The 20,000-nt window shown below is 48.2% G+C and overlaps 1 protein-coding gene across 1 annotated transcript in view; it reads left to right on the top strand.

The window, feature by feature from the left end:
• The window catches only part of LOC124008290 (tensin-like), a 336,276-nt gene that overhangs the window by 175,882 nt on the left and 140,394 nt on the right, over positions 1-20,000 (top strand). Inside the window, 1 exon segment of the mRNA XM_046319446.1 lies at positions 19,155-19,269. Within this exon segment, the coding sequence (XP_046175402.1) occupies positions 19,155-19,269 (115 nt within the window).

Below are 20,000 nucleotides of genomic sequence, written 5' to 3'. Positions count from 1 at the left end.
TACTTATGTAAATGTAAAATTTCCATTTTGTGTTTTTAATAAATTTGCTTTTTTTCTCCAACAAGTTGTTTTTGTTTTGTCATTATGGGATATTTTGTATAGATCGATGACAATAATATATTTTTTCAAATAATGCTATAATGCAACAAAATGTGGAAAGTAAAGGGGTCTGAATAATTTACAAATTCACTGTACCTACCTCAAAAACCTCAAACCTGCACATTGATGTGTTTCTGGTACTTCCTGTATATAGCTCCACATTGATCTGGTACTGGTACTTCCTGTATATAGCTCCACCTTGATCTTGTACTGGTACTTCCTGTATATAGCTCCACATTGATCTGGTATTGGTACTCCTGTATATTACTCCACACTGATCTGGTACTGGTACTTCCTGTATATAGCTCCACATTGATCTGGTACTGGTACTCCCTGTATATAGCTCCACATTGATCTGGTATTGGTACTTCCTGTATATAGCTCTACATTGATCTGGTACTGGTACTACCTGTATATAGCTCCACATTGATCTAGTACTGGTACTCCCTGTATATATTTCCACATTGATCTGGTACTGGTACCTCCTGTATATAGCTCCACATTGATCTGGTATTGCTACTTCTGATATATAGCTCCACATTGATCTGGTACTGGTACTCCCTGTATATAGCTCCACATTGATCTGGTATTGGTACTTCCTGTATATAGCTCCACCTTGATCTGGTACTGGTACTACCTGTATATAGCTCCACATTGATCTGGTACTGGTACTCCTGTATATAGCTCCACATTGATCTGGTATTGGTACTCCCTGTATATAGCTCCACATTGATCTGGTATTGGTACTTCCTGTATATAGCTCCACCTTGATCTGGTACTGGTACTACCTGTATATAGCTCCACATTGATCTAGTACTGGTACTCCCTGTATATATTTCCACATTGATCTGGTACTGGTATTTCCCATTGATCCTGTATATAGCTCCACATTGATCTGGTACTGGTACTCCCTGTATATAGCTCATTGATCACATTGATCTGGTACTGGTACTCCCTGTATATAGCTCCACATTGATCTGGTACTGGTACTCCTGTATATAGCTCCACATTGATCTGGTACTGATACTCCCTGTATATAGCTCCACATTGATCTGGTACTGGTACTCCCTGTATATAGCTCCACATTGATCTGGTACTGGTACTACCTGTATATAGCTCCACATTGATCTGGTACTGGTACTCCCTGTATATAGCTCCACATTGATCTGGTACTGGTACTCCCTGTATATAGCTCCACATTGATCTGGTACTGGTACTTCCTGTATATAGCTCCACATTGATCTGGTACTGGTACTCCCTGTATATAGCTCCACATTGATCTGGTACTGGTACTCCCTGTATATAGCTCCACATTGATCTGGTACTGGTACTTCCTGTATATAGCTCCACATTGATCTGGTACTGGTACTTCCTGTATATAGCTCCACATTCATCCATTCTTGTGTATTTCATTTTATTCCTCGTGTAACTACTTTATTTGATTTTTAAACTGTTTAATAGGAAGGGCTCGTAAGCAAGTTTTTTGCGATAAAGTTGACACCAGTTGTATTTGGTGCATGTGACAAATACAATTTGATTTGATTTGATAGAGAGCTCATAATTGAGGGTGTGGTGGACTAGAGGAGAGAGCAGCAGGCGAGGGTTTGGTAGAGGTGGAGGAGAGGAGAGAGAGAGAGAGACCATAATGGAGGGTGTGATGGACTAGAGGAGAGAACAGCAGGTGAGGGTTTGGTAGAGGTGGAGGAGAGGAGAGAGAGAGACCATAACGGAGGGTGTGGTGGACTAGAGGAGAGAACAGCAGGTGAGGGTTTTGTAGAGGTGGAGGAGAGGAGAGAGAGAGACCATAACGGAGGGTGTGGTGGACTAGAGGAGAGAACAGCAGGTGAGGGTTTGGTAGAGGTGGAGGAGAGGAGAGAGAGAGAGACCATAACGGAGGGTGTGGTGGACTAGAGGAGAGAACAGCAGGCGAGGGATTGGTAGAGGTGGAGGAGAGGAGAGAGAGAGACCATAACGGAGGGTGTGGTGGACTAGAGGAGAGAACAGCAGGTGAGGGTTTGGTAGAGGTGGAGGAGAGGAGAGAGAGAGACCATAACGGAGGGTGTGGTGAACTAGAGGAGAGAACAGCAGGCGAGGGTTTGGTAGAGGTGGAGGAGAGGAGAGAGAGAGAGACCATAACGGAGGGTGTGGTGAACTAGAGGAGAGAACAGCAGGCGAGGGTTTGGCAGAGGTGGAGGAGAGGAGAGAGAGAGACCATAACGGAGGGTGTGGTGGACTAGAGGAGAGAACAGCAGGCGAGGGTTTGGTAGAGGTGGAGGAGAGGAGAGAGAGAGAGACCATAACGGAGGGTGTGGTGGACTAGAGGAGACAACACCAAGCCACGCCTGGTAACGATCAGTCTTTCAAAGCCATAGCTCCAGCCCTTTTAGACACCAAGGTGGAGGTGGGAGTGAGCCAGGGGCTTGGTGTGGGTGTGTGTTCATGTTGTGTGTGTGTACACAAACATGTTCTGTCATTCCGCCATGCGTGCAGTACAGTACAGTATATCTAGTTTCATCTTGTTGTGTTGGCCCTTGCTCCACAACATCATTGACTATCATTGACTATCATTGACTGCATGGCATCATACGTAGCTTAGATGCAGGCTAATGATAATAATCACTACAGTTTTACAGCTTTCTCTGTCCATTGATCTCTGTGCATGTGTGTGTGTGTCTGTGTGTGTGTATGTTGTGTGTGTCTGTGTGTGTGTATGTTGTGTTTGTGTGTGTACATGGTGTGTGTGGTGTGTGTGTGTGTGTGTGTGTGTGTGTGTGTGTGTGTGTGTGTGTGTGTGTGTGTGTGTGTGTGTGTGTGTGTGTGTGTGTGTGTGTGTGTGTGTGTGTGTGTGTGTGTGTGTGTGTGTGTGTGTGTGTGTGTCACCACCATTGATCACATCCCCCCTCCTCCTGCTCCTCTCTTGTTAATTATCTGTCTTTGTCTGCTGACAGTGTCTGATGCTAGCTCATGATACCGGCCCAACTTGGCAACGTGCCTACTCTGCTCTGCATTGCCAGTCCTCTAGAGTGCACACACATGTATGAACGTATACTGTACACATGAATATACACTTGTGTTTATGCACATAAACACACATCTTCATCATCCTCCCCACTTTAATCGCTGGCAACCCGGCTGGTTGAGAAGACCATGCATTGATCACATCAGTATAAACACATGTAACACACGCACGCACACACATGCACGCATATACACACACACACACACATACACACATACAGTGGGGCAATAAAGTATTTAGTCAGCTACTAATTGTGCAAGTTCTCCCACTTAAAAAGATGAGAGAGGACTGTAATTTTCATCATAGGTACACTTCAACTATGACAGACAAAATGAGAAAAAGAAATCCAGAAAATCACATTGTAGGATTTTTAATGAATTTATTTGCAAATTATGGTGGAAAATAAGTATTTGGTCAATAACAAAAGTGTATCTCAATACTTTGTTATATACCTTTTGTTGGCAATGACAGAGGTCAAACGTTTTCTGTAAGTCTTCACAAGGTTTTCACACACTGTTGCTGGTATTTTGGCCCATTCCTCCATGCAGATCTCCTCTAGAGCAGTGATGTTTTGGGGCTGTTGCTGGGCAACACAGACTTTCAACTCCCTCCAAAGATTTTCTATGGGCTTGAGATCTGGAGACTGGCTAGGCCACTCCAGGACCTTGAAATGCTTCTTACTAAGCCACTCCTTCGTTGCCGGGTGGTGTGTTTGGGATCATTGTCATGCTGAAAGACCCAGCCACGTTTCATCTTCAATGCCCTTGCTGATGGAAGGAGGTTTTCACTCAAAATCTCACGATACATGGCCCCATTCATTCTTTCCTTTACACGGATCAGTCGTCCTGGTCCCTTTGCAGAAAAATAGCCCCAAAACATGATGTTTCCACCCCCATGCTTCACAGTAGGTATGGTGTTCTTTGGATGCAACTCAGCATTCTTTGTCCTCCAAACACGATGAGTTGAGTTTTTATCAAAATTTATATTTTCGTTTCATCTGACCATATGACATTCTCCCAATCTTCTTCTGAATCATCCAAATGCTTTCTAGCAAACTTCAGATGGGCCTGGACATGTACTGGCTTAAGCAGGGGGACACGTCTGGCACTGCAGGATTTGAGTCCCTGGCGGCGTAGTGTGTTCCTGATGGTAGGCTTTGTTACTTTGGTCCCAGCTCTCTGCAGGTCATTCACTAGGTCCCCCCATGTGGTTCTGGGATTTTTGCTCACCGTTCTTGTGATCCTTTTGACCCCATGGGGTGAGATCTTGCGTGGAGCCCCAGATCGAAGGAGATGATCAGTGGTCTTGTATGTCTTCCATTTCCTAATAATTGCTCCCACAGTTGATTTCTTCAAACCAAGCTGCTTACCTATTTCAGATTCAGTCTTCCCAGCCTGGTGCAGGTCTACAATTTTGTTTCTGGTGTCCTTTGACAGCTCTTTGGTCTTGGCCATAGTGGAGTTTGGAGTGTGACTGTTTGAGGTTGTGGACTGGTGTCTTTTATACTGATAACAAGTGCAAACAGGTGCCATTAATACAGGTAACGAGTGCAGGACAGAGGAGCCTCTTAAAGAAGAAGTTACAGGTCTGTGAGTGCCAGAAATCTTGCTTGTTTGTAGGTGACCAAATACTTATTTTCCACCATAATTTGCAAATAAATTCATTAAAAATCCTACAATGTGATTTTCTGGATTTTTTTCTCTCATTTTGTCTGTCATAGTTGAAATGTCACTATGATGAAAATTACAGGCCTCTCTCATCTTTTTAAGTGGGAGAACTTGCACAATTGGTGGCTGACTAAATACTTTTTTGCCCCACTGTATACACACACACACTTTGGCCCACAAAGTCATCCATTGTTCCTAACAGAATTCCAATTTGCTGGAAATTGAAAGCAGGTGTTGTGTCGTGGTCTTTGGTGCTTTGCATCTCAGCCCCCCCCCTCTTCCTGGCCACATTGATGGAACTCTGTTTGAAATCACGCCTGGGACACAGATTGTAACCTCTCTGTATATTGTCATACTCCAGCCTCTGTCATAAATTCTGGACTTTTATGGCTCAGACGGTAGTTCACAAGGTTACTGGTGCAAGTCCCGCTTCTGCCATTCTCCCCTTCTGCCATTCTCCCCTGCCATTCTCCCCTTCTGTCATTCTCCCCTTCTGTCATTCATCCCCTTCTGTCATTCTCCTCTTCTGTCATTCTCCCCTTCTGCCATTCTCCTCTTCTGCCATTCATTCATTCCCCTTTTGTCATTCTCCCCTTCTGTCATTCTCCCCTTCTGTCATTCTTTCTGCCCCTTCTGTCATTCTCCCCTTCTGTCATTCTCCCCTTCTGTCATTTTCCCCTTCTGCCATTCTGCCATTCCCCTTCTGTCATTCTCCTCTTCTGTCATTCTCCCCTTCTGCCATTCTTCTCTTCTGCCATTCATCCCCTTCTGCCATTCTCCCCTTCTGTCATTCTCCCCTTCTGCCATTCTCCTCTTCTGCCATTCATCCCCTTCTGCCATTCTCCCCTTCTGTCATTCTCCCTTCTGCAATTCTCCTCTTCTGCCATTCTCCCGCTTCTGCCATTCTCCCCTTCTGCCAATCTCCCCTTCTGCCATTCCTCCCCTTCTGCCATTCTCCCCTTCTGTCATTCGCCTCTTCTGCCATTCTCCCCTTCGCCATTCTCCTCTTCTGTCATTCTCCCGCTTCTGCCATTCTCCCCTTCTGCCATTCTCCTCTTCTGCCATTCTCCCCTTCTGCCATTCTCCCCTTCTGCCATTCATCCCCTTCTGCCATTCTCCTCTTCTGCCATTCATCCCCTTCTGCCATTCTCCTCTTCTGTCATTCTCCCGCTTCTGCCATTCTCCCCTTCTGCCATTCTCCTCTTCTGCCATTCTCCTCTTCTGCCATTCTCCCCTTCTGCCATTCTCCTCTTCTGTCATTCTCCCGCTTCTGCCATTCTCCTCTTCTGCCATTCTCCCCTTCTGCCATTCATCCCCTTCTGCCATTCTCCTCTTCTGTCATTCTCCCGCTTCTGCCATTCTCCCCTTCTGCCATTCTCCTCTTCTGCCATTCTCCCCTTCTGCCATTCTCCCCTTCTGCCATTCTCCGCTTCTGCCATTCATCCCCTTCTGTCATTCTCCCCTTCTGCCATTCTCCCCTTCTGCCATTCTCCTCTTCTGCCATTCTCCCCTTCTGCCATTCTCCCCTTCTGTCATTCTCCCCTTCTGTCATTCTCCCCTTCTGCCATTCATCCCCTTCTGCCATTCTCCTCTTCTGCCATTCTCCCCTTCTGCCATTCTCCCCTTCTGCCATTCTCCCCTTCTGCCATTCTCCCCTTCTGCCATTCTCCTCTTCTGTCATTCTCCCGCTTCTGCCATTCTCCCCTTCTGCCATTCTCCTCTTCTGCCATTCTCCTCTTCTGCCATTCTCCCCTTCTGCCATTCTCCGCTTCTGCCATTCATCCTCTTCTGTCATTCTCCCCTTCTGCCATTCTCCCCTTCTGCCATTCTCCTCCTCTGCCATTCTCCTCTTCTGCCATTCTCCCCTTCTGCCATTCTCCCCTTCTGCCATTCTCCTCTTCTGCCATTCTCCCCTTCTGCCATTCTCCTCTTCTGTCATTCTCCCGCTTCTGCCATTCTCCCCTTCTGCCATTCTCCTCTTCTGCCATTCTCCTCTTCTGCCATTCTCCCCTTCTGCCATTCTCCCCTTCTGCCATTCTCCGCTTCTGCCATTCTCCTCTTCTGCCATTCATCCCCTTCTGCCATTCACCCCTTCTGCCATTCTCCTCTTCTGCCATTCTCCCGTTCTGCCATTCTCCCCTTCTGCCATTTTCCTCTTCTGCCATTCTCCCGTTCTGCCATTCTCCCCTTCTGCCATTCTTCTCTTCTGCCATTCTCCCCTTCTGTCATTCTCCTCTTCTGCCATTCTCCCCTTCTGCCATTCGCCTCTTCTGCCATTCTCCCCTTCTGCCATTCTACCCTTCTGCCATTCTCCCCTTCTGCCATTAGCCTCTTCTGCCATTCATCCCCTTCTGTCATTCACCCCTTCTGCCATTCTGCCATTCTCCCCTTCTAGCATTCTCCCCTTCTGCCATTCTCCTCTTCTGCCATTCATCCCCTTCTGTCATTCTCCCCTTCTGCCATTCATCCCCTTCTGTCATTCTCCCGTTCTGCCATTCTCCCCTTCTGCCATTCTCCTCTTCTTAGCCATTCTCCCCCTTCTGTCATTCTCCCCTTCTGCCATTCTCCCGTTCTGCCATTCTCCCCTTCTGCCATTCTCCCGTTCTGCCATTCTCCCATTCTGCCATTCTCCCATTCTGCCATTCTCCCCTTCTGCCATTCTCCCCTTCTAGCATTCTCCCCTTCTGCCATTCTCCCCTTCTGCCATACTCCCCTTCTGCCATTCTCCCCTTCTGCCATTCTCCTCTTCTGCCATTCATCCCCTTCTGCCATTCTCCTCTTCTGCCATTCTCCCCTTCTGCCATTCTCCCGTTCTGCCATTCTCCCATTCTGCCATTCTCCCATTCTGCCATTCTCCCCTTCTGCCATTCTCCCCTTCTAGCATTCTCCCCTTCTGCCATTCTCCCCTTCTGCCATACTCCCCTTCTGCCATCTCCCCTTCTGCCATTCTCCTCTTCTGCCATTCATCCCCTTCTGTCATTCTCCCCTTCTGCCATTCTCCCGTTCTGCCATTCTCCCCTTCTGCCATTCTCCCCTTCTGCCATTCTCCCCTTCTGTCATTCTCCCCTTCTGCCATTCTCCCCTTCTGCCATTCTCCCCTACTATCATTCACCCCTTCTAGCATTCTCCCCTTCTGCCATTCTCCCCTTCTGCCATTCTCCCCTTCTAGCATTCACCCCTTCTAGCATTCTCCCCTTCTGCCATTCTCCCCTTCTGCCATTCTCCCCTTCTGCCATTCTCCCCTTCTAGCATTCACCCCTTCTAGCATTCTCCCCTTCTGCCATTCTCCCCTTCTAGCATTCTCCCCTTCTGCCATTCTCCCCTTCTGCCATTCTCCCCTTCTGCCATTCTCCCCTTCTGCCATTCTCCCCTTCTGCCATTCTCCCCTTCTGCCATTCTCCCCTACTATCATTCCGCCCTTCTATCATTCACCCCTTCTAGCATTCTCCCCTTCTGCCATTATACCCTTCTGCCATTCTCCCCTTCTGCCATTAGCCTCTTCTGCCATTCATCCCCTTCTGTCATTCACCCCTTCTGCCATTCTGCCATTCTCCCCTTCTAGCATTCTCCCCTTCTGCCATTCTCCCCTTCTGCCATTCACCCCTTCTGCCATTCTCCTCTTCTGCCATTCTCCCCTTCTGCCATTCTCCCCTTCTGCCATTCTCCCCTTCTGCCATTCTCCTCTTCTGCCATTCTCCCCTTCTGCCATTCTCCCCTTCTGCCATTCTTCCTCAATTTCCGCTACTCCCCTCAATCAAATTCCTTGTTAATGTATTTTAATGCAGTTCCAGAATCTGGGTTAAGCAATTGCAAAGTGTGGCAGCTTTGATTGTTGCTAGTTCTTAAATTAATGTGATATACCTTCAGGGAATCAGTTGATGCAGATTCAATCTTCAACAGTGTTTACTGTTGAAAATTATTGTTCCCCTGAGCTAAATTAATTTCACCTAGGGGTGGAATATACCTAGGGTTACCAAAATCCTGTAACTTTCCCATAATGCCCACATTTTCCAAAAATCCTGTTTGGAGGATTCCTGGATTTGCTGCTTAATCCCTCCTGATTCCACGGTAATCTTTCAACCAGGTTTTCTGCTTATTCCCTCCTGATTCCGCAGTAATCTTTTCTGCTTATTCCCTCCTGATTCCGCGGTAATCTTTCAACCAGGTTTTCTGCTTATTCCCTCCTGATTCCGCGGTAATCTTTCAACCAGGTTTTCTGCGTATTCCCTCCTGATTCCGCAGTAATCTTTCAACCAGGTTTTCTGCTTATTCCCTCCTGATTCCGCAGTAATCTTTCAACCAGGTTTTCTGGAAAACCGGACATTTACCAGATTTTTTACAACCCTAACTGTACCATACAAACAATAATTGCTATCTAGAACCTATAAGCATTATTCGGCTGTCCCCATAGAAGAACCCTTTGAAGAACCCTTTTTGATTCCAGGTAGAACCATTTTGGCTCCAGGTAGAAGAACCCTTTTGAGTTCCATGTAGAACCCTTTCCACAGAGGGTTCTAAATGGAACACGAAGGGTTCTACCTGTAACCAAAAATGGTTATTCTATAGGAACAGCCAAATAATCATTTCTGATGCCTTTTTTCTAAGTGTACTGTACTGTAGATAGACTAGTAATGGGTTAGCATTGAGCCTAAAACACATTTTACCAATGTTCCACCCCGAGAATAAATCACTTTGAGCCATATATTAAATACATTTTCTGAGCCCTGCGTGAACAATATTTAATGAGCACAAGCCCAAAAAAGCCCAAATGATTGTGCCGTTTTCCAATAAATATATCACATAGACTACTGAACATTACCCAGGACAGAAAAACATAAAAGCCCATAGATGGAGCCAGCTATATGCACTCTTGGGTAAATAAATGAAACTAGCAACCAGCAGGCTCATCTTTTTGAGTGTGAACTGTATTACTGTACTGTATTGTATATATGGACTGGAATTATGCACATCGTGATAAAACAGGGAGAGAAAATACGACTCTGGTACAACACATGTGGCTAACAAAGTTACAAGTGTAGACTGGAGAATTTGATTATAATTTTGTAATATAATAGGGCCTATTTGTATGATTAGCAGGTAGACTACTTCCCCTGATGTGATTAGCCTTCCTCCTCTTTCTCTCTCTATAGTTGCTTCATTCCTTCCTCACATTCAACAGTTAAATGAAATATGTTTATTTGTCCTCATCTTCATCATTCTAATGACACCCTTGAGTAATACTGGACCAGAATTAGATGCAGAAGGTCTTTCCCTTCTCTTCACCAAGATTGAACGATTCGCTCTTCTTTCAAACTACCCCTGAGTTCTATTGGCTGCTGTATTTAACATTCAGCAAAAAAAGAGCTTGCGTCCCTCTTCGATTAGTCTGTTGGTGTAAGAAATGCTAAAGAAATGATGTCCAGCGAGCTGTTCTGGTGTAGCTTTTCCTGAATGGGACTCAAGTGGTGTTTTAAGGAGAGGCCAGCGGAACGCAGCTGCTTGCTTGTTGTGCAAGAGACAGAGACAATATGTTAAAAGCTTATTACGCATAACTGTAATGTCCGTTGTTAAATGAAGACCAAGGTGCAGCGTGGTAGGTGTACATTTTATTTTAATTATAAATGTTCCACCAACAACAATAAACAACTCAATGAACGTAAAGCTAGGAGTGCAAACACATGCAACAACCGAAGACAAGATCCCACAACTGAAGGTGGGAAAAAGGGCTGCCTAAGTATGATCCCCAATAAGAGACAACGATAGACAGCAGCCTCTCATTGGGAACTATACTCGGCCAACAAAGAAATATAAATATAGATTTCCCACCCTAGTCACACCCTGACCTGCCAAATATAGAATTTAAAGGATCTCTAAGGTCAGGGCGTGACAATAACCCATCATTAATGAGCTAAATATAAGGCTAATACTACATTGAATGTATTACTTGAAAGAGGTAGGCTAGTACATCAAGATATATCAATCTAGAACATTATTAAAAACATTATCTACTTTGGATGCAATTTGAATGTTCAAGTTGATGCAGAGAGAGAGAAAGACAGAGTGGCCTAAAAATTGTCCAAGACCCCAGCCACCCCAGTCATAAACTGTTCTCTCTACTACCGCATGGCAAGCGGTACCGGAGTGCCAAGTCTAAGACAAAAAGGCTTCTCAACAGTTTTTACCCCCAAACCATAAGACCCCTGAACAATTAACCAAATGTTTACCCGGACTATTTGCATTGTGTGCCTCCCCCCAACCCCTCTTTTACGCTGCTGCTACTCTCTGTTTATCATATATGCTTAGTCACTTTAACTATACATTCATGTACATACTACCTCAATAAGCCTGACTAACAGGTGTCTGTATATAGCCTTGATACTTTTTTTTTCAAATGTCTTCCTACTGTTGTTTTATTTCTTTACACACACACACACACACACACACACACACACACACACACACACACACACACACACACACACACACACACACACACACACACACACACACACACACACACACACACACACACACACACACACACACACACACACACACACTGTCCCCACCCTGAGCATTGATTCATCATGTGGAGGCCGTAGAGAAGCCCGATTTAGACATCGCATATCATTTAACAGTTCCATTTCAGACCGTAGGCTCTGCTCAAAAGTAGTGCACTACATAGGGAATAGGGTGCCATTTTTGACGCAACCAAGGCCATTGATCCAAATTTGATTACTTCCCTCCCCACTTCCCTGACCTCTCAGCCAAGGGTCAAATCCGTACTTTGTATGTGGTGAAAGAACTGTTTAACCCGTTATGGTTTGAACAGAAATCTATTCAATCTCGAATACTCTCGTTGTTCCACAACAGTTTGACCTTTGACCAGTCACGACTGAAGACTGGGACGCTCGATGCTCAGTGAGTTGAAAACCTTAGGTGCATTTCCATGTCAAATGAAAAGCAGGCATCTTCTCATGTGGAGGGAGGGAGAGAGAGAGAGAGAGAGAGAGAGAGAGAGAGAAGGGTTGCATCCTATCCCCGGGAAGAGAGGAAATGGAGTGTGGTCCCTGGACAGACTGCCTTTCTTCCTCTCCCAAACTTTAACCATCTTCTTCCCTTTATAGTTCTACTATCCCCCCAAACCTCACCTGTGTTCCCCTCTGACCCTCATCCAAACTCCCCCAAAACCTCACCCCTGTATCCCCCTCTGACCCTCACCCATACTCCCCCCAAACCTCACCTGTGTTCCCTTCCCTCATCCAAACTCCCCCAAAACCTCAGTATCCCCCTCTGACCCTACCCTACTCCCCCAAACCTCACCCCTGTGTCCCCCTCTGACCCTCACCCATACTCCCCATAAATCCTCAACCCTGTGTCCCCCTCTGACCCACACCCATACTCCCCACAATCCTCACCCCTGTGTCCCCCTCTGACCCACACCCATACTCCCCACAACCCTCACCCCTGTGTCCCTTTCCCTGACCCACACCCATATTCTCCCCACAACCCTCACCCCTGTGTCCCCCTCTGACCCACACCCATACTCCCCACAACCCTCACCCCTGTCCCCCCCCCCTCTTACCCACACCCAAATGACTCCCCAATAAATAACCCTCACCCCTGTGTCCCCTCTGACCCACACCCATACTGCCCCACAATGAAACTCACCCCTGTGTCCCCCTCTGACCCACACCCATACTCCCCACAATCCTCACCCCTGTGTAACCCCTCTGACCCACACCCATACTCCCCACAACCCTCACCCCTGTAATCCCCCTCTGACCCACACCCAACTCCCCACAACCCTCACCCCTGTGTCCCCCTCTGACCCCACCCATACTCCCCACAACCCTCACCCCTAGTGTCCCCCTCTGACCCACACCCAACTCCCCACAATCCTCACCCCTGTGTCCCCCTCTGACCCACACCCATACTCCCCACAACCCTCACCCCTGTAATCCCCCTCTGACCCACACCCATTCTCCCCACAACCTCACCCCTGTGTCCCCCTCTGACCCACACCCATACTCCCCCACAACCCTCACCCCTGTATTCCCCTCTGACCCACACCCATACTCCCCACATGCCCTCACCCCTGTGTCCCCCTCTGACCCATCCCCATACTCCCCACAACCCTCACCCCTGTCCCCCCTCTGACCCACACCCATACTCCCCACAACCCTCACCCCTGTGTCCCCCTCTGAGGCCACACCCATGTCCCCACAATCCTCACCATTGTCTGACCCACACCCATACTCCCCACAACCCTCACCCCTGTGTCCCCCTCTGACCCACACCCATACTCCCCATAACCCCACCCCTGTGTCCCCCTCTGACCCACACCCATAGTCCCCACAACCCTCACCCCTGTGTCCCCCTCTGACCCACACCCATACTGCCCCCCCCACCCCAACGCTGCTGCTACTCTCCTCACCCCTGTGTCCCCCTCTGACCCACACCCATACACCCCACAATCCTCACCCCTGTGTCCCCCTCTGACCCACACCATACTCCCCACAACCCCACCCCTGTGTCCCCCTCTGACCCACACCCATACTCCCCACAACCCTACCCCTGTGTCCATTTCTGACCCACACCCATACTCCCCACAACCTCACCCCTGTGTCCCCCTCTGACCCACACCCATACTCCCCACAACCCTCACCCTGTCCCCCCAAATCTGACCCACACCCATACCTCCCCACAATCCTCACCCCTGTGTCCCCCTCTGACCCACACCTGAATACTCCCCCACAACCCTCACCCCTGTGTCCCCATCTGACCCACACCCATACTCCCCATCCCCTCACCCCTGTGTCCCCTTCTGACCCACACCCATACTCCCCCCAACCCTCACCCCTGTGTCCCCTCTGACCCACACCCATACTCCCCCACAACCTCACCCCTGTGTCCCCCTCTGACCCACACCCATACTCCCCACAACCCTCACCCCTGTGTCCCCCTCTGACCCACACCCATACTCCCCACAACCCTCACCCCTGTAATCCCCCTCTGACCCACACCCATACTCCCCACAACCCTCACCCCTGTGTCCCCCTCTGACCCACACCCATACTCCCCACAACCCTCACCCCTGTAATCCCCTCTGACCCACACCCATACTCCCCACAACCCACACCCCTGTGTCCCCCTCTGACCCACACCCACACCCACACCCATACTCCCCACAACCCTCACCCCTGTAATCCCCCATATACCACCTAAACCAATCTCTACATAGATGAGCTCCTCCCTGATATGGTTGGGAGTTGGAGCTGGAATGTGTCTTTAGAAGGACCTCTTCCCTCTATTTAGGTTTACTGAATGCTTCCCAGTGATGGGCCATTAGAGACTCTTACTCTATAAACAGGGCTGAGGGAGGCTTTCTGTGGTCTTAATGTGTTTTATGAACTGTTAACACCTTTACGATTTCAACCACAGTGTGTGCATCTGTGTGTGTGTGTGTGTGTGCATGCGTGTTTGTGCCTCCTTGCCTGTGTGTGTACTTGCTTGTGTGTGTGTGTTCGCTTAGACAGCGGTATGTTTGTGATGAACTAAAGAGGCCTGTCGTCTTTTTCAGATTTTGGCATGTAAGCCTGGCTAATAGCTGACAGTGACGTTAGTGTGTGTTTGTGTGTGTGTGTTCGTGTGTATGTGTGTGTGTGAGTGCGTGTGTGTGCTGGCCCCATGCCTGTTCCTCCTCTCCCAGTGGAGAAGGACAGAGCAGTGCCTTTCAGTATGGCTCCCTCCCTCTTCTCCTTCATTCTGGCTCTAAGTGGGGTCACGGTCGTAGTACCGCAGTGAAACTTTTCATTAGCTGAGTGCAACTGGGGAAGAGGAACATGGGTTGTGATTTACTGGACCTTCTAAGCAAACACACACACTCATACACACACTCTCTCAATTCAATTCTCTCTCTCTCTCTCTCTCTCTCTCTCTCTCTCTCTCTCTCTCTCTCTCTCTCTCTCTCTCTCTCTCTCTCTCTCTCTCTCTCTCTCTCTCTCTCTCTCTCTCTCTCTCCCCCCCTCTCTCTCTCTCTCTCTCTGTCTCTCTCTCTCTCTGGCAGTATAAGAGAATGTCAGCTCCTCTGTTACGTTATGTTGTGAGGTGTTATTTACATTAACGGCCATCAATGTGATACTTGTTTTGAGACTGTATGTATGTCTGTGGCAGAGAGATCAGTGTACTCTCTCCAGAGTTGAACACTACAGTGTCAGAGTCTTGATGGGCCTAGTGTTTCTACTGTACATCCTCTTCTCTCCTCTCTCTCTCGTTCCTCTCATTCCTCTCTCTCTTCTTTCTCTTCTCTCCTCTCTCTCCTCTCTCTCCTCTCTCCTCGTTCTCTTCTCTCCTCTCTCTCTCGTTCCTCTCATTCCTCTCTCTCTTCTTTCTCTTCTCTCCTCTCTCTCCTCTCTCTCCTCTCTCCTCGTTCTCTTCTCTCCTCTCTCTCTCGTTCCTCTCATTCCTCTCTCTCTTCTTTCTCTTCTCTCCTCTCTCTCCTCTCTCTCCTCTCTCCTCGTTCTCTTCTCTCCTCTCTCTCTCGTTCCTCTCATTCCTCTCTCTCTTCTTTCTCTTCTCTCCTCTCTCTCCTCTCTCTCCTCTCTCCCCTTCCTCTTCTCTCCTCTCTCTCCTCTCTCCTCAATCCTCTTTCTCTTCTCTCCTCTATCTTATCTATCTTGTCTTCTCATGAACCAGGTGCTGCCAACTGTCAGAGGCCTAGATGGGTTGGAGGGCAGAAGAGGTTACTGCAAGGCCATGGCACACACTCAACCCCCCCCCCCCTCTCTCTCTCTCTCTCTCACTCTCTCTCTTTCTCTCTCTCTTTTTCAAATCCCTCTCTCTCTCACTTTCTCTCTCTCTTTCTCTCTGTCTTTTTCACATCCACCATCTCTCTCTCTCTCTCTCTCTCTCTCTCTCTCTCTCTCTCTCTCTCTCTCTCTCTCTCTCTCTGAGATGCTCTCTGGCATGGCAGCAGTACAAGCCCTCATTTGGACTCCTGTCATGAAGACGCTTGATGTGTGTGCCTTTAGAAGTGTGTGTGTCAGTGTCTGTGTTTGTACCTGTGTGTGTGTTTATATGTGCATTTGATGTTGTGGGACAATCCATCATCTTAGGGATTGACGGGATGCGGCAAACCTAGTTGCCGTGGCAGCAAGGTAGCCATGGCACCTGGCTGTGACACAGCTGGTTGTGTGTGATAGGTGGAGCCAGCGGTTTTCAGCCAGGTCCTCTTTAACATAAGGGCTTTAAAGTCACACTGAGGTGATCCATGGCTGTTAAAGACTTAATGGCCAGCGAGCAGCTGCCAGTATCCCAGACAGCCCCAGATGTGCGGTTGGACAGAGTTTCATTCCATAACAGGTTGCTTTGCCTCCCTTCTAGCCTTGTTCTCCTACCCTGGTGGGTCAAATCTGCAAAAAAGTACTGAACAAGGAAAGTAGGGAGAGGTCTACTTTTAAAAAGTTGTCCTCAAAATAGTTATAGACAGAAAAGCCCACCGGTCAACTTACCAAGCAAAACATGGTTTCAGACAGACTGACCGACATAAACTGAACTCAGCTCCAAGGTGACCAGGCAGTCTGTGGAACAGACAAATTAACCTGGTCTATCCACTTTAGCAAACTTTGTCCTCACCACCCACCCAGTCCTGCACGTTTCTATAAAACCTCCACCCTCAGCTGGATGGAGCAGGGGGAGGCTGCATGGCTGAAGAGGTCTGTCTGGGAAAGGGGGACACCTAGTCAACTGAATGCGTTCAACTGAAATTGATCTTCCGCATTTAACCCAACTCCTCTGAATCCGAGAGGTGCAGGGGGCTGCCTTAATCAACATCCACGTCGTCGTTACCGGGGGAGCAGTTGTTGTTGGGGGTTAAAGGTAAAACGGCAGTTACTGCTGGTGGAGCAGGGGGAGACTGCGTGGCTGAAAAGGGGGACTGGTGTACTGTTAGTCTGGATAGGTGTAACAGCATTACAATAACACAAGACCGAGTCCACTCCATCAACAGATCTGGGGAAGAAAGGTCTGTTTGTTAGAGTGGCAGTGTGTGTGTGTATGTGTTTGTGTGTGTGTGCATGTGTGTCTGTGCACGAGTGCGTGTGTTTGTGTTTCGTCGGGTTCCATGTCATTAGTTCTGCAAAGTTCTGCAGTGCGAATGGTCACTGCCAGAGTTAGTCTCAGCCAATACCTTGGTCTATCAGCATTACAATTAAGCAAGGATTCACACCCTTAGCGGCTAGCTGAAGGTTGTAGCCTTCTAGCAGCTAGCTAGCCGTTAGCTTCCCTCTCTGCGGCCCTATGCTTTCAGTGGCTAGCTTTTAGCTTTGTAGCAGCTAGCTAGCTGTTAGGGTTCCTCTCTCTGCAGTCAAGGTCAGTCGTCATCCCCCTCTGGAGCTTAGCAGGCGTGTCACTGGGTGACAAAAGCCATTAAGATGAAGGGAGATAGGGGAGCAAAACGCTGAGAAGCACACTTTTATAAAAACTCAGAGACAAATTGGCAGTGGCACATGGGAGAGAGACAGAGAGGGAGGGGGGGGGGGAGGGAGGGAGAGAGAGAGAAGGAGGTTGGGGACTGCTACTCCAGTCTCAGAGCTCACAGACGGTGAGGCTATTATGTCTTTCATCAGAACCAGGCTAGTGCCGGGACGATACCCGTGTGTGTGTGTGTGTGTGTGTGTGTGTGTGTGTGTGTGTGTGTGTGTGTGTGCGTGCGTGCGTGCGTGCGTGCGTGCGTGTGTGTGTGTGTGTGCGTGCGTGTGTGTGTATGTATGTGTGGGGCAAGGAAAGAAAACACCAAGCGGATTTAACTTCTTTAAAAAAAGCAGCCCTGCATACCACCCTGCATACCACCCTGCATACCACCCTGCATACCACCCTGCATACCACCCTGCATACCACCCTGCATACCACTGCTGGTTTGCTTCTGACGCTATGCAGGGTTGGTCCTGGTCAGTCCCTGGATGGGAGACCAGATGCTGCTGGAAGTGGTGTTGGAGGGCCAGTAGGAGGCACTCTTTCCTCTGGTCTAACATAATATCCCAATGCCCCAGGGCAGTGTTCCCAATCACTGCCCTGGGGCATTGGGTTATTTCTTTTTTTTAGACCAGAGGAAAGAGTGCCTCCTACTGGCCCTCCAACACCACTTCCAGCAGCATCTGGTCTCCCATTGGAGACATTGCCCTGTGTAGGGTGCTGTCTTTTGGATGGGACGTTAAACAGGTGTCCTGACTCTCGGAGGTCATTAAAGATCCCATGGCACTTATCGTAAGAGTAGGGGTGTTAACCCCGGTGTCCTGGCTAAATTCCCAATCTGACCCTCAAACCATCACGTTCACCTAATAATCCCCAGGTTACAATTGGCTCATTCATCCCCCTCCTCTCCCCTGTAACTATTCCACAGGTCGTTGCTGCAAATGAGAACGTGTTCTCAGTCAACTTACCTGGTAAAATAACGGATAAATAAATAAAATACAAAAAATGTTGGAAACAAACATCATGTTGCCATCAAGAGTCATATTTATTTTACGAGCCATAGCACACAATGTTTTACATACATCAGGTTTTTAAATGACCAAAGAGTTTGTTCTGCTTCATGTTTTCATTTTTGCCAAAAGAAAAAATATCCCGAAAAAGTGTCGTCAGTAGTTTCTGGACTGCATTTAGACTCTGGTACTGTATTCTGTGTCGTATCATTAGGGGTAAAGCAGCCATTTCCAGCTCAGTCGTTTGAAGGCTAAACAGAGATTTGTTGTAGCATTTCTAGAGCTTATCTCTCCTCAGGCTGCACTGAGGCAAGGCTGCCTGCTCATCTATTTACAGTACACCCCCCCCCACACACACACACACACAAACAGATAGATACACACACACACGCACACGCACACGCACACATAGACACATGCATGGATGCACGCACGTACACAGACGCACACACACACGGTTGGTTTCTAGAGATTCAGGGCCCTGTGGCTGCTGTGAGGCCTGTTCCTCCTCTCTTCCTCATGAATGAATCATTTAATAAGATAACTTCAAAGAGGAAACATCCTGTGCTGGAGAATATGGGCTGCTACTGCTGCTACAACTAACTATGACACTCCCACACACTGCTTCACACGCTACGTGTGTGTTTGTGTTTGTGCGGGTCATGTAGTGTGTAGCGTGTGTGTGTGTGTGTGTCCAACCAGTAGCAACCGCCACCTCCTCTTTTGTTTCCTTAAACACACAAGCCTGTGTATTGATTATATTCATTACAGAAACACTGAAGGCTGTCGATAGAGGCACCATTCGCATGCTAATTTCATAATGAATTGTTGATCTTATCCAAGTCTTCTCCTCCCTAACCTCTTCCTCTCTCTATCTCCCCTCAGCCTGAGGAGTTGGAGAGTGTCCACACACACAATTTCAAGCTTAAGCCCTTCAAGAAAGTCAAGAGCTGTGATGTATGTCAACAGGCCATCACCAAGGATGGGCTCATCTGTAAAGGTGAGTGGATGGATGGGAAAGTTGGCGTTTTCACAGGGACACGGTTCAGCACAATGGACAGCTTCTGTCTCAGTCTGCCATGTTTTTGACCACGAGCCATTGGTGCTTCCCCCATACCTCCTCTATCCATTTATCCTTTTGTCAATTTCTCTCTCCCTCTATCCTCCCATCCTTCTCTCTCTCCCTCTCTCTCCCTCTCCCTCTCTCCCCCTCTATCCTCCCTCCTTCTCTCTTTCCCTCTCTCTCCCTCTAGCCTCCTGTCCTTCTCTCTCTCTCTCTCTCCCTCTCTCCCTCTATCCTCCCTCCTTCTCTCTTTCCCTCTCTCCCCCTCTAGCCTCCCCTCCTTCTCTCTCTCCCTCTCGCTCTCTCTATCCTCCCCCTCTCTGTTTCTCTCTCTCTCTGTTATGAAAAGCTACCTCTTCACACAGAGAGCAGTTGACAAACCTCCGTCCAGTAAGCACAGAAGCAGTCTGGGGGGAGTCTGGTCTGGGCTCAGTTTGAGGGCTTTGGCAGAGGCTTTGCTGTTAAAATTAGCCTGCTGCTGCTGCTGCATTAGCCCAGATAAGAGAGGGAGAAAGAAAGAGGGAGAGATTGGTTGGTGTAGAGAGGGGGAGAGGGGATGAGAGAGAGAGAGAACGAGAGAGAGCGAAAGAGAGAGATTAGGAAATTATGCTTGCGACAAATATTGTATATTATGATCTTTGCTGGTAACATCCTCTGGATCATTTTAA

The sequence above is a fragment of the Oncorhynchus gorbuscha genome, linkage group LG21, assembly GCF_021184085.1.
Source record: "Oncorhynchus gorbuscha isolate QuinsamMale2020 ecotype Even-year linkage group LG21, OgorEven_v1.0, whole genome shotgun sequence".
Lineage (NCBI taxonomy): Eukaryota > Metazoa > Chordata > Actinopteri > Salmoniformes > Salmonidae > Oncorhynchus > Oncorhynchus gorbuscha.
This window is presented reverse-complemented; position numbering and strand designations above follow the sequence as displayed.